This window comes from Carcharhinus amblyrhynchos, chromosome 5, assembly GCF_965287045.1.
Source record: "Carcharhinus amblyrhynchos chromosome 5, sCarAmb.v2.hapA, whole genome shotgun sequence".
Lineage (NCBI taxonomy): Eukaryota > Metazoa > Chordata > Chondrichthyes > Carcharhiniformes > Carcharhinidae > Carcharhinus > Carcharhinus amblyrhynchos.
The window spans coordinates 52,557,139-52,571,237 of NC_137328.1; the positions used below are offsets into that span (position 1 = coordinate 52,557,139).

The 14,099-nt window shown below is 41.5% G+C and overlaps 1 protein-coding gene across 2 annotated transcripts in view; it reads right to left on the minus strand.

Annotated features, from left to right (window-relative positions):
* The window catches only part of LOC145343029 (spindle assembly abnormal protein 6 homolog), a 66,760-nt gene that overhangs the window by 27,755 nt on the left and 24,906 nt on the right, over positions 1-14,099 (minus strand). For both annotated transcript variants that reach the window (XM_080188772.1, XM_080188771.1), the window contains exons 2-5: positions 11,577-11,637; positions 8,116-8,195; positions 2,940-3,044; positions 1,516-1,687 (exon numbers count right to left, since the gene is read on the minus strand). In XM_080188772.1, coding sequence (XP_080044898.1) covers positions 1,516-1,687; positions 2,940-3,044; positions 8,116-8,195; positions 11,577-11,637 — 418 coding nt within the window. The remainder of the gene's footprint in view (positions 1-1,515; positions 1,688-2,939; positions 3,045-8,115; positions 8,196-11,576; positions 11,638-14,099) is intronic.

The window sequence follows — 14,099 nt, forward strand, 5'->3', positions numbered from 1 at the left end:
TGCAACTGGGTTGTCAGAATATTGCTAAGTTTGGTTGTTAGATAATATTTGACTAATAAAATGCTAAACTTCTCAAAAAAATCTTTTGCTTTTGATTATTGATGTTTTGAGGAGAATATAAATTTGACTGCAATAGAAGTAAAACATTTGAACCTTAAATTACAAATAGAACATAGAACAGTACAGCACAGTACAGGCCCTTCGGCCCTCAATGTTGTGCCGAGCTATGTCAAAACCCAAGATCAAGCTATTCCACTCCCTATCATTCTGGTGTGCTCCTTGTGCCTATTCAATAACCGCTTGAAAGTTCCTAAAGTGTCTAACTCCACTATCGCAGCACACCCCAACCACTCTCCGAAAGAAGAATCTACCTTGGACATCCCTCCTATATCTCCCACCATGAAATCTTATAGTTATGCCCCCTAGTAACAGCTACATCCACCCGAGGAAATAGTCTCTGCATGTCCAGTTTATCTAGCCCCGTCATCATCTTATAAACCTCTATTAAGTCGCCTCTCATCCTCCTCCGCTCTAAAGAGAAAAGCCCCAGCTCCCTCAACCTTTCCTCATAAGACCTACCCTCCAAACCAGGCAGCATCCTGGTAAATCTCTTCTGCACTCTCTCCAATGCTTCCGTATCCTTCTTTAGTGAGGTGACCAGCACTGCACAATATTCCAAATGTGGTTGCACCAATGTCCGGTATAGTTGCAACATAACCCCACGGCTCTTAAACTGAAACCCCCTGTAAATAAACGCTAACACACTATAAGCCTTCTTCACGGCTCTATCCACTTGAGTGGCAACTTTCAGAGATCTGTGGATATGAACTCCAAAATCTCTCTGTTCCTCCACATTCCTCAGAACCCTGCCGTTGACCCTGTAATCTGAATTCAAGTTTGTCGTACCAAAATGAATCACCACTCACCAGGGTTAAACTCCATCTACCACTTTTCAGCCCAGCTCTGCACCCTATCAATGTCTCTTTGCAGTCTGCAAGAGCCCTCCACTTCATCCACTACTCCACCAATCTTGGTGTCATCAGCAAATTTACTAACCCACCCTTCAGCCCCTTCTTCCACATCATTGATAAAAATCACAAATAGCAGAGGACCCAGCACTGGCCCATCTGGTACACCGCTGGTAAATGGTCTCTAGTCTGAAAATTTTCCTTCCACCACCACTCTCTGTCTTCTATGAGACTGCCAGTTACTTACCCAATCAGCCAAATTTCCTTCTAACCTACACCTCCTTGCCTTCTTCACGAGCTTACATGGGGAACCTTATTAAACGCCTCACTAAAATCCATGTTCCACCTTTGTCTACACGCTTAATTACTTCCTCAAATTAGTTACCTCCTCAAAAAATTATAATGTAGCAAGATTAAAATTATCTGCAATGATAAATTCACATCACATTAATATAATGCAGCTCAGAGAAACATTACTGCAGCAATTAACCAGAATAAATTTAAGACCATACTTAATACTCATACGAAATGGGCATTAGAAACTAACCTTCATGTTTTGAAGACATATAGCCAAATATTTCTTGACGTCACTGTCATTTCCTGGAAGCAGTTTTAAGGAGAGGTGGGTGAGGTGCTTGAATGGATTTGTTTCTATGATATCTAAGCTTGCAGGTATGCAGTCCAATGCCGGATATTGAGTTACCAACTGAAGCATAAACCTATGGAAATAAAAATCAACAATAGGAAGCATTTCAAATTAAGAATTTATAGAACACAATAAAAAAAACAAACTTTCACTCATATAGCACCTTCTATAACCTCAACCACCAATTAAGGACTTTTGATGTCTATGTCTACCCACATAGCTGAAGAGCTTACTACACTGAATTTTTCCACAATTTAAGTCTCCAATAGCAAACAGTTCCAAATAAATCCATGCTTCAAGGCTGACTTTTCAGTGAATAATCCCAATCAAAGATCATTTCAGTCTGGATAACACAATGCCCAAATGACAGGAGATATTTAGTTTCCGATATTGCTAATTGTGGCTGAGAACGGAAAAGTTGACAAACCAGATGGAACCCCTTATTGCTAAAAGTCAAAATATGAGGTAAAGCTCTAGTAATTCAAGTTCTTGGGTCACTTTGTCGTAAATACCTGGAAAAAATGAACGGCACAGAACTGAATATCCCCACCCTCCCTCAAAGCAATCTGCTAGAGCTGATAATAACTTAATACGGTGTGAAATTATATAGTATGTTTAACACAATAAAATGTGCCAAGGAACTTCAGAGGAGTAACCAAACTATGACACAGTCACATAAGAAGACATTAGATCAGATGACCAAAGTTTGGTTAGAGACGGGGGTGGGGGGGCAGTTTGCCAAATCAAAATTTATTTGAAGAAGCATTTATACGTTATTAGCAAGCCTGGCGCTCAATCGTCCAGGCTCAACTGCCTTTATGACCTCACCGGGAAAGGCTCTCACCGGCAAGGAATAGACATGCTGCCTATGAACAAGGAGTAGTCAACTTGGCCTTGCCGGCGGAGCCTGAAAGCACAGCCACCAATGGTAGAGCAATTAATACTAGGGATGCTCCAAAGGCTAGAATTACAGAAGTGCAAGCTGGGGGAGATGAGAGAGATAGGTGAAAACCAAGAATATTGAAATCAGGACACTGATCTAAAATTGAATAAAGAAGCAACAATCTGATCAGTGATTGGAACTCAAACAATAATGTACCCTAGGTTGGAAACGAGATGAATGACTCAAATCCAATAAATCTGCAGATCCTGTTCAAAATGTTGTACTGATTTTTACAACAGGAAACTCCCTCGATCTTTACAATTCAAGGTTGAAAAAGTTTAACTTCCACAAAATTGTACATCCAAGGATGCAGACAACTCCTAGGAGTGGAATCAACAGTAATTCATACTTCTCTTCAAATAGCATTAAAATACAAACCCACCTTGGCACCTCTTTGTTTTGTTCTCGGATACATTGGTCTAAAAGTTCGATGAATCGCTGAGGAAAAGCAGAAAATTCCACAAGCAGTCCTTGTTGATTCTTTAAACTGTAAAATTAAATAGTTAGATTGTAGTGTATTTCCGACACAAAACCAGATCATCTGGCCTAACAGGAACAGATACTTGAGCCTCCTCCCATTTTACTCAATCCGCCTGTTATGATCTTTAACCAGTCCTCAAGTTGTTGGTGAGATCCAGTTATGGACCAATAATATTTTGTTTGAAGTTTGAGATCCAAGACATTTACTAAGAAAGTCATAATATCATGGGTTTTGAACAAATAAAAATAAACTTTACAAGTTCAGAAACATAAAACATTTTACAGAACTGTCATGTACTCCAATGTGAGGTAGAAGTGAATTAACAAGCCAACTATCATCAAACATGACACAGTAAATGGCGAGTGTGACCAAAACAGATTCCATGGATTTCTTAACAACCCACTGAGACAGCAATCCCATTGATATAGTAATCTCATTGAAACTTTGGTTCCCTCCCATGAGAGTTTCTAATCTCCACATGTGAAGGTCTTGTCACAGAATTCTCTCCAACTTACACTCCAATTTAGATGGTTTCAAGGGTGGCCAACCTCGCAGCATTTTGAACTTTACCTTTTGAGATTCCATTCCTCTGGGTGCCCAAGTACACTCACGCATCAACTTACAAGGACAATATTAGATCTTAGGCCATGTTAAGCAGTACACAAAGGGGTACCTTTGCCCCAGTGGTATACAGCACAGAATCACCGACATTTGGCTGCCTTCTTGGATCTTCAGAGTTTCTTCAGAGTCCGCTTTGATTACCAGGGTTTCTCCCAACCCACTTCACTTCAAGTCTGCTCCCTGCATCTTTTTTTCTAATCGGTGTCTTTTTGCTGCTCCTCTTTTGCTTAACTGGGACTCATCTTTGTCCCTTACCTTCCTTTGGAACGTCTCCATGTCTCCCTTCCTGAGACACTCCTCCTTGGATTAAAACTGATTAATTGCTTGACCCAAACCGACTATTCACTGACCCTTGAACTGAGCCAGTGATGACTGATCTAAACACTCCAAGGTCCCACTCTTGTTACTAGGCAGGAACAAATGGAACAAGCAGTAGAACATCAAATGTCTTAAAAGTTACAACCTCCATAGTCTGCTAACTTAGCACATAAGGATACAAGAAAAAATGGATTTCATAACACAACTTTTCAACATTCTATTTCCTTTCCTCCTCGAGTACTATTCTTAGCATCTCTTAGGTGCATCTATGCCATGTGTCTCAATTATCTCAGATGGTTGCGAGTTTCTTATTCTCACCACTTTGAGTAAAACATTTTTTCTAAATTTTTTAAATTGAACTTATTGGTAAAAATCTTCTGTTATGCACCTTAGCTTTGGAATTGCAAAGTATAAACATCTATTCTATCAAACTTGTTCATAACCTCACAGTGGCATTTAAGATTATCTCTTGGCCTTTTTTCGCTAGAAAACAGAAATTCTATTTTGCTCAGACTTTTCTGATAGTTCTAACCTCTCAGTTCTGGTACCATCTTTGTTTTTTTTGCACACTAATAATCTAATAATCTTTTATAATCTTTTTAAATCTTTTAAAGTCTAATAATCTTTTCTTAAATATGGAGGCCAGAACGTATGACTTAGCTAATGTTCTGTACAACCGTAGCAACAATGAATGCACAAAACTGGATTAGTTTGACATTGCCCAAGCTATAATTTCCTATGGATTCTCAACTTCCCTCAATGTTGTTAAGAAGAAATGGAAGTTAAGGGAAGAAAATATATAGCAGCTCCCATTCTCAAATGTATTTTCTAGTAAATAGAAAGAACTATTCAAACAAAACTATAAAATGTGTTGAAGCTTGACACAGAGGGATCTGGGTGTACAAGTCCACAGATCCTTAAAGGTGGCAGCACAGGTGGAAAAGGTGGTGAAGAAGGCATATGGCATGTTTGCCTTTACTGGACAGGCCATGGAGTATAAAAGTTAGCATATGATGCTGCAGTTATATAGAATGTTGGTTAGGCCACATTTGGAATACTGTGTCCAGTTCTGGTCGCCACGCTACCAAAAGGATGTGGAGGTTTTGGAGAGTGTGCAGAAAAGGTTTATTAGGATGTTGCTAGGTATGGAGGGTATTAACTATGAGGCGAGACTGAATAAACTAGGATTGTTCTCCCTGGAAAGACGGAGGTTGAAGGACAACTTAATAGAAGTTTATAAAATTATGAAGAGCATGGATAGGGTGAGCATAGAAGCCACAGAAACCCTACAGTGCAGAAGGAGGCCATTCGGCCCATCGAGTCTGCACCGACCACTAATCCCATCTAGGCCCTACCTTCAAATCCCTACATATTTACCCACTAATCCTCTATCCTATGCATCACAGGACTCTGAAGGGCAATTTTTTTTAGCATGACCAATCAACCTAATCCGCACATCTTTGGACTATGGGAGGAAACCGGAGCACCCGGAGGAAACCCACACAGACACAAGGAGAATGTGCAGACTTCACACAGACAGTAACCCAAGCCAGGAATCGAACCGAGGTCCCTGGAGCTGTGAAGCAGCAGTGCTAACCACTGTTCTACCATGCCACCCCAATAGTGGAACAGTTGGAAGCTTTTCCCCAGGTCAGAAATGGCAAACACAATGGGTCACAAGTTCATGGTAAAAGGGGCAAGGTTCAATACAGATATGCAGGGGGGGGTGTATTTTTTTGTTTACACAGAGGGTGGTGGAGGCCTGGAATGCACTAACAAAGTGGTTGAGGCAGATACGCTAGGATCATTTAAGACTTATCTAGATAGCCATATGAACAGATTGGGAATAGAGGGATATAAACAGATGATCTAGTTAGGAACACATGATCGGTGCAGGCTTGGAAGGCCGAAGGGCCTGTTCCTGTGCTGTACTGTTCTTTGTTTCTAGAACTAGAACAGATTTTGCTCAATATTTCTCATGAAACTATTTACTAAGCTTGCTATCTAATGACAATTCTGTGTCATGTGAAGTAATAGGAAAGGTCTTCAAAGGGATAGGGAAGTCATGCTAAATCTTAGTAGGTTTTTAAAAAATACATATAATTTGGGTTTGCCACCGACATTCATGTTGGCCACAAATGGAATCTTCCAGAGTAGCTCTACAAGTTGTTGTGCTTGCTTCATGTTAACACTCTACTCTTCTGTCACCAATTGGTACAGGGTACAATAGAGATTTTACACTGACTAATCAATCTTTTTTCACCCATGGGAGAGACATTAGACTAAATTTTTAATTTGAGCTTAAGAAAACATAGGCACAAGAAATCTTTATCTTTACAAGAAATCCAATCTTTTCTTCTGAACAAAATTTATAGTTAATTTATAATTCCTGACAGTCTGCATGATTCTTCAATCCAACTGGGTGGAGTGCATTGCTCTGCTTGCCATGCTCAAAATACCATGATCCTCCCCTGTACAGGGCATAGCTTGGATCAGGCTTTGAATGAGGGCAGATCTATGTTTGAAAGCCTGTGACAACTACGGGCAGCTGTTGGAATAGTAAACGTCAAGTGGTATTCCTTGGTGCAAATGCCAGCCCATTGTCTTATAGAATGCTGCAGGACAGAAGGAGGCCGTTCAGTCAATTGAGTCTGCACTGACCACAATCCCACCCAGGCCCTATCGCCATAACCCCATGCATTTACCCTAGCTAGACCCCCAACACGAAGGGGCAATTTTACAAGGCCAATCCACTTAACCCATTACGTGGGAGGAAAGTGGAGCATCCTGAGGAAACCCATGCAGTCACAGGGAGAACATGCTAACTCCATACAGACAGTGACCCAAGCTGGGAATCAAACCCAGGTCCCTGGTGCTGTGAGGCAGCAGTGCTAACCGCTGTGCCACCCATCTTAGTGATAGCCTTACAAATACCGATATTTCACCAATTGACGTCAACCTGAAATTTATAAAATGACAACCACAACTTTCAAATGATCCTAAAGTTAAGTTGTAACAGTCAGAAGAGCATTATTGTAGATTAACATTTGATGCCCCAAAAAAGTCAAATACTCCCTTTAAAAAGTTGACAAACTTAAAAAGCAAGCAAAGCAGCAATTATCCAATTAACTTTGTTAGCATGAATAAAAAAAATAGAAAGAATGCACATATCAGATTAGGTAAATTTTAAAAATGTCAGTAAGCATGCAAACTGAACCACAGCAAAAAATTGAAGTTTTTGAATTTTCCCACATTCCATCTCATATTTGATGAAACCTGGAATATTTTACCATAATGAATTTGGCACAAGAATCTGAATTTTGTCATAGCAAGTACATAGTGAGTTACTGTTTATAAAATGAAAAATACTTGGAAGTGCCAAATACAAACTGTAGAAATAGTTTTGCACTCCTCCTTAACATGGTGTCACTCTCTGCACTTTCTTGGTCACTTAAGATTCAACTTCTTTAGATAATCAGGTGGAGGCAACTTCCTAGTATTCTCAAGTTTATTTTCCCTCTTCTTTTTCTCCAATTAGTTTCACATCCTCTTGTGACTAGTCTTTTCTGAGCATCTGGTATCACTCCTACATCTAAGCTTTTTTGGCTTTCGTTACCAATAATCACTATCTATTTAGGATTTAGATAAATATTAAGAACATAAGAAATAGGAGCAGGAGTAGGCCATCCAGCCCTTTGAGCCTGCCCCGCCATTCAATAAGATCGTGGCTGATCTGTTGTGACTCAGTTCCACATTCCCGCCCTCTCCCCATAACCCTTAATCCCCTCGCTTATCAAAAACCCATCAACCTGCGTCTTAAAAATATTTAGCGAGGCAGCCTCCACCACTTCAACGGGCAGAGAATTCCAGAGATTCACCACGCTTTGAGTGAAAACAACCTTCAGTTAAGATACATCACATACTGCAATTTATTCAATTAATATCCGTGTCTTGATTATTTTCTTGCAGAATTTCAGAACAGGTATAAATAGTTGTAACACAGAAGTGAAGTTAAACAATGCATTATTCTTGGATTGCTTCTAACTAAACTATCCCGAGCCATGTCAAAAACAAGTAAACAGGCTCAGTTAATTTATACTTGTTCTACCAAATATTAGTTATAGAATTTATTATCCACCTCTGAAAATCTTCTTCACCGATTGTAAGATTATACAAGAAGAATGGATCTGTGTCATCAGTCAAACGGACGGCTAAATCCTAAAACAAAGCATAGAAATTATTTTACAAATAATAATTTGAAATTGCTCTTAAGTGTTAATATTGTGTATTTTAAACTTCAACAGTGGTAGAGAAGGCAAAATATAAACAACTTTGAACCTGTGACATATTGTTCTATGATGCAAGATTAGATTTTTAACAGACTGTACCATTAAACCGTTAGATTTTCTTCATAACATTAAATTAAGTGCAAATAAAAATCTGTAATTTTCAAATGGTGAATGAGAAACACAGGAATCTTCATACATTCATGAAGTAAATTTAATTGCAAGAAAAATAATAATTTGCACAAATGAAGCTTCACTCAAAGGCACTACAAGATCACTGACATCAATGCCAGTATCACAGGTTGAGGTGGAGTACATAAGATTCGCATTAATTACTGCATGACTGACACTTTCTGATGCTGGCAGGTTTCACCATATATGTTCAATTGCTCCTTCCACTGCCTTAATGTATTTTTTGCAACATTTATCACATCAAGCATGTTTTTTCCTTTCAAAACTAATCACGGTAGATACCAAACCTTGAAAAATCAGAATTTGTTCTCAACAACTAGATGCCTTCCCCGGCCCCAAACGTTAGTTTTCTCTTCAGCTATATGTAAAGCATAGCTTTCAGTACGGTGGAGCAACATGCAGGATATCTTGCGGCATAACTTAATGGGTTTAATGTGCTTATTCAAAGTGTTCATGCAAGAGATTTTAAATAGACAATCAATCTTGGGCTTCAAAATTACACAACTATAAAAAAAAGCTTGATTAGGTTATGACAGTTATCTAAACACATGACAGCATTATAAATAAACCCAATTTTATGAATACAAAAGCAAAATACCACAGATGCTAGAAATCTGTTTTTGTTTGCAGAAGGCAGCTGTTCTGCCATTCATATCTTCTCTAGAAACATTTTGTTTATTAACTTGCCTCAATATTACTTCCTTTGCCCCTCTGCCTCACCAACTTTGTCATTTAATGTCTCATGTCTTCCATCCTATCACAGACTTTCCCTTCCTTTTTTTTTCCCACCCACATTAATCTCACCTGCTTACTGTTTTTCTAACTTTTCCCAGTTCTTATACAACATCATTGACTTGAAAAGTTAACTCTCTTTCTCTCTCCATAAGTAGCGTCTGACCTGCTGAGATTTTCCAGCATTTTCTGTTTCCAATCTGATGAATGTTTATTGCAGGACCATTTTTTGCCTCTCAGGATGCAGTAAATACTGGAAACACAGCATTTATTACCATTCCTAATTACTAATACATGATTGAATTTTGAGATATTAAATAGTGAATTATTTGTTGCAGAATAACCCATTTCAGAGATCCCCCCCCCCAATCCAAGATGTTGGTGCTGGGAAACTCTGATCTTTTTTAAAGATCAGCAAGCAGTATCAAGACTATTTCTGTTCCTTCTTTAAGATGGTCAGTGCCCGACAACAAATAGCATAAACGTTATCTCTCATTTTTCAGCCAAAGTCTGGGTGGTATATCTGGCTGTAGGCTGGTCTAGGTATTTTATGATTGTTGGAGTTATAAATTAAGGTGAATATTACAGATTCAGTGAGCAACCTAACTCTTGACGTAAAAAAAAGAGAAAGCATCTTTGAACAGGTTATTGGTGAATAGAGCCACTTGCATTTATTATTGATGAGACCGTCCACTTTAATGATGCATGAGAGGAGGCTGATAAAATTAATACCTCATCCAGGTTAGGAATGAGATCTTCTGGATATGTGGAAATGGACCAGATACATCCTTCAGGCAGATGACAGTATTGCAGCCATATCAAGACAGCTTGTCTAGGAGGATAACTAATTCTGGAGTGCAGGATATCAACACTACGATCATGATGTCAGAGCAAATATGAAGTATGCTGGAACACCCTTATACACTATCATTCTGTTCTCACAGAACAACATTAACACAAACTCTCCTAACACTGCAAATTCAAATCCTTTCCTCCTATTTAAATCCATCCATGGACAAGTCCCCAGCTATCATCTCCTCCAGTAAACAAACCCCTAGCTACAGCAATTACTTTGTTCCTCTGGCTACACCTGCATCTTCATTTCCCAAATACACTTTCCTCATGTCCCATAGAGGACTATCAAAGTGTCTGTGCTTTCAGCTGCTTGGAACTCAACCTGTGAAACTCACTTCGTAAATCACTCACACCCGTCACTCTCCTCCTTAAAAGTCACCTCTTTGCTCAAACTTTAGGTTACCAAAGTAAATATACCTGTATTTGACCTGGCGCCCAGTTTTATTTGATCAAATCTCAGTGGAACACCTTGGGCCATTTTCTATGTTACAAGTAATGTTAAGATATTGGGCTCAATTTTACCATTTTGATTATAAGTGCTGAATCTGGGTGCAATTCAGATCTGACTTGGAAAACTGTTCTCTGGTGCCCCCTCATGCACTTAGCTTGAAAAAAAATTTGCTGGTCTGAATTGCGCTGTGGGCAGGGCTTATTGCACTTGAAATGCTGCAGCTCCAACCAGAGCTTTGAACTGCACGTGTGTGGTGAAAAAAAGTTTGAAAAACATGCCCCTGTCACATTGCTCCCGGCCGCAAAAAGCAGATACAGCGGCTCAGGAGCGAATAGTGGGAGTGATGGCCCCACAGACATCACCCCACCCCCACAACATAACTGTCCCCCTCATCCACCCAACCCCCCTGCTACCCCGATCAATCGCCCGTAAAGTGGCAGCAGACCTCTCCCGCCCCTGCTCCTCCCACCAGAGATCCATTTGGCTTCCCCTTGTCTCACACTTGTCCCCCATCAGAGTGTAATCGGGCCTTCCTCCTCCCCACCAGAGAACAAACTAGCATCCCTCCTGCCAGTGAATGATCTGGCCTCTCTTCTCCTCCCCCCTTGCTCCCAACCCACACCTCCACCCACCCATCAGAGAATGATCTGGGCACCCCCCATCCCAACCACAGATCTGAGTCAAAGAGCCGTTGGAAGTTCTGAACCTACCTCTTCAGAAGCTGGAGCGCCTGAAACAGACCTTTGCCGAGCAGCTTTGTTTCATGCCGAATCTGGATGCGCGAACACGATGGTAAAAGGGGAAATGCTGGTAATGTTGGGTGGGCAGCCCATTAATTCAATTTAAATGCACGCAAATGCCCTTTTCAGGTGTGGTTCAGATTGTGGCCATTTTCAGGCCTTGGTAAAGTGGGCATCTGCGCGAACGCAGATCACGCTAATTGCCTCATGCTGACTTTACCAAGTTTCCACATCCGAAAACAGATGCAACGCAATGGGAGAATCAGGCCCATTGTTTCTACACAGAACTCAAGAAGAAAACATAAACCATGTTGTGAAGGGATGTAATGACAAAAAAAATTACCTTTTTGTGAACTGCATTAGAAGTGGATTGCCATCCTACTGTCAATCGAATATTTTCCCTCCTGCAACAAAAAGTGAACAAATTAGCACAAACGAAACAATGTGTTACCTCCCATAATTGTCTTCAACTGTTCAAATTATTTTGAAAATATGAGGGCTGAGATTCCCTCAAAAAATTGCAAGTCCCCTGAAACCTGGAGTAACCCCTGCTGATTTTTTTTTAAGCGTGATTTTCAATGAATCACTGCACTCTGTGCATCAGAGCGCTCTAGCAGGATTCACTGAAAATCAGGGGGCGAAGCCTATTCCCACTGGAGAGGCCAGCAGCACAGTGTTGAGTGAGCCATTGTGCATGCACTGGTCTGTCAGTGTGAAGATCAATACATGTGCAGTTGCCCCACTCTGCTAGCCTTTTGCAACCATCTATTGCTGTCTCCTGGACCCCGTGGCTGGACAAGCCCCAGTGTGTGCCCCCCACCCAGCCTGATCTCCCCAACACGCCCCCACATGGCAGCCCCGATCTCCCTGTCTCCCACAAACAGTCACTCCCAATCTCCTGATTCCCACCTCCTCCCCCCAACCACAACCCATCCAGACAGTCCTGACACCACCCCCCCCCCCACCCACAACAAACTGGATGGCCAGCCCCAACTGCCATCCTTCCTCCCTTTGCCAGTCATCTCGAATGCAGAGTGGCAGCAGGACCCGCCACCCTCATTGATCAAACACCCAATAAACCTCTCTCTCAGTAGGCCCTGCTCCTTTTGTACTGCCTAGTTGGCAGTAACAAGATTCCCCTTTGGCAAAGCCAATTTGCCCCTTCGGCAATGCCAGGGGGCCAGGCTGGCACTACTTAGGGGGCACCCCTCCCAAACCCTTGGGGGGGGGGGGGGGGGGGGGGCAAGTGGCCCTTCTTCCCTCCAGCAGGGTCAGCAGTGGGGAGCAATTGTAAACCCCGCTGGAGACTCAGTCCTGGATCCGCCAATGACATTAAAATCCAGATTTCCATATGTCAATGTGCTCTGCACTTACTTCCAGAGCAGAACTTATTACTATGGAAATCTTCAGCTGGGAGACGCACGGAATTCCAGCGCCCAGCCCGCAAAACAGCCTCTGTTGATGTGTGTTGGCCCAATGCGGGACTGGGAGAATCGCCCCCGTGGTGTCAAAAGGAATGGCGTATTTTGTTTTCTTTAAAAGGGTGCAACTTGGTTAAGGGCTCCTGCTTAACAAGACCTTTTCCAAGATGTTCTATGAAAAGAAGAATCATTCCAACATTCTCCTTTCCTGACGCATGCTACACAATAACAGCCTAGTTAATGAACGTTTGCCCAGTTTATGCGGTGTGACTGCCCTTTGGTGCCAAGTGACAGTGTAATGGAGTTCTGATCATTCCTCTAATTCTAACCCTGTCAACCAACATTGTTGCAACGAAACATAGGTAGGATGCAAGACTGGGCGGAGAAGTGGCAAATGGACTTCAATCCAGACAAATGTGTGGTAGTTCATTTTGGCAGGTCAAGTAGGATGACGGAATATAATATTAAGGGTAAGATTCTTAGCAGTGTGGAAGATCAGAAGGATCTTGGGGTCCGGGTTCATAGGACGCTCAAATCAGCTTTGCAGGTAGAGGATGTGGTTAAGAAGGCACATGGTGTACTGGCCTTCATCAATCAAGGAATTGAATTTAGGAGTTGGCAGATAATGCTGCAGCTGTGTAAGACACTTGTCACTTGGAGTACTGGTCGCCTCATTACAGGAAGGATGTGGAAACCATTGAAAGGATGCAGAGGAGATTTACCAGGATGTTGCCTGGATTAGGTGGCATGCTTTATGAGGATAGGCTGAGAGAGCTCGGTCTTTCCACCTTAGAGAGACGAAGGATGAGAAGTGACCTGATAGAGGTGTACAAGATGTTGAGAGGTATTGATCGAGTGGATTCTCAGAGGCTTTTTCCCAGGACTGAAATGGCTGCCACAGAAGGGCACAGGTTTAGGGTGCTGGGGAGTAGGTACAGAGGAGACATCGGGGTAAGTTTTTCACTCAGAGGGTGATGGGTGCATGGAATTGGCTGCCGGCAGTGCTGGTGGAGGTGGATTTGATAGGGTCTTTTAAAAGACTTTTGGTTGAGTACATAGAACTTAGTAAGATAGGGGGTTATAGGTAAGCCTAATTGGTAGGGATATGTTCAAAGTAATTTGTGGGCCGAAGGGCCTGTTTGTGCTGTAGTTTTTCTATGTTCCATGTTCTATTTCCCAAATCCCAGTCTTGCTCTCGTCAGCCTCTATTCAATTCTGATCTGCATTCTCTGGGTTCCACTTCAGACATGAAGTTTCAGGGTGAAAACTAATGTAATCAATTGAAAAAACAAAGCTTTGCATACACTTCAGTCTCAAAAGACTTAAAATGTAGGTAAAACTCAAATTTGATATGCTAAACATGTGGGGACACCAGGGAGAGTGAAGTGGACTGCCAAAAAGCACTGGGAATAAGAGGACAACGGGGAGAATGTGATCAAAACAAA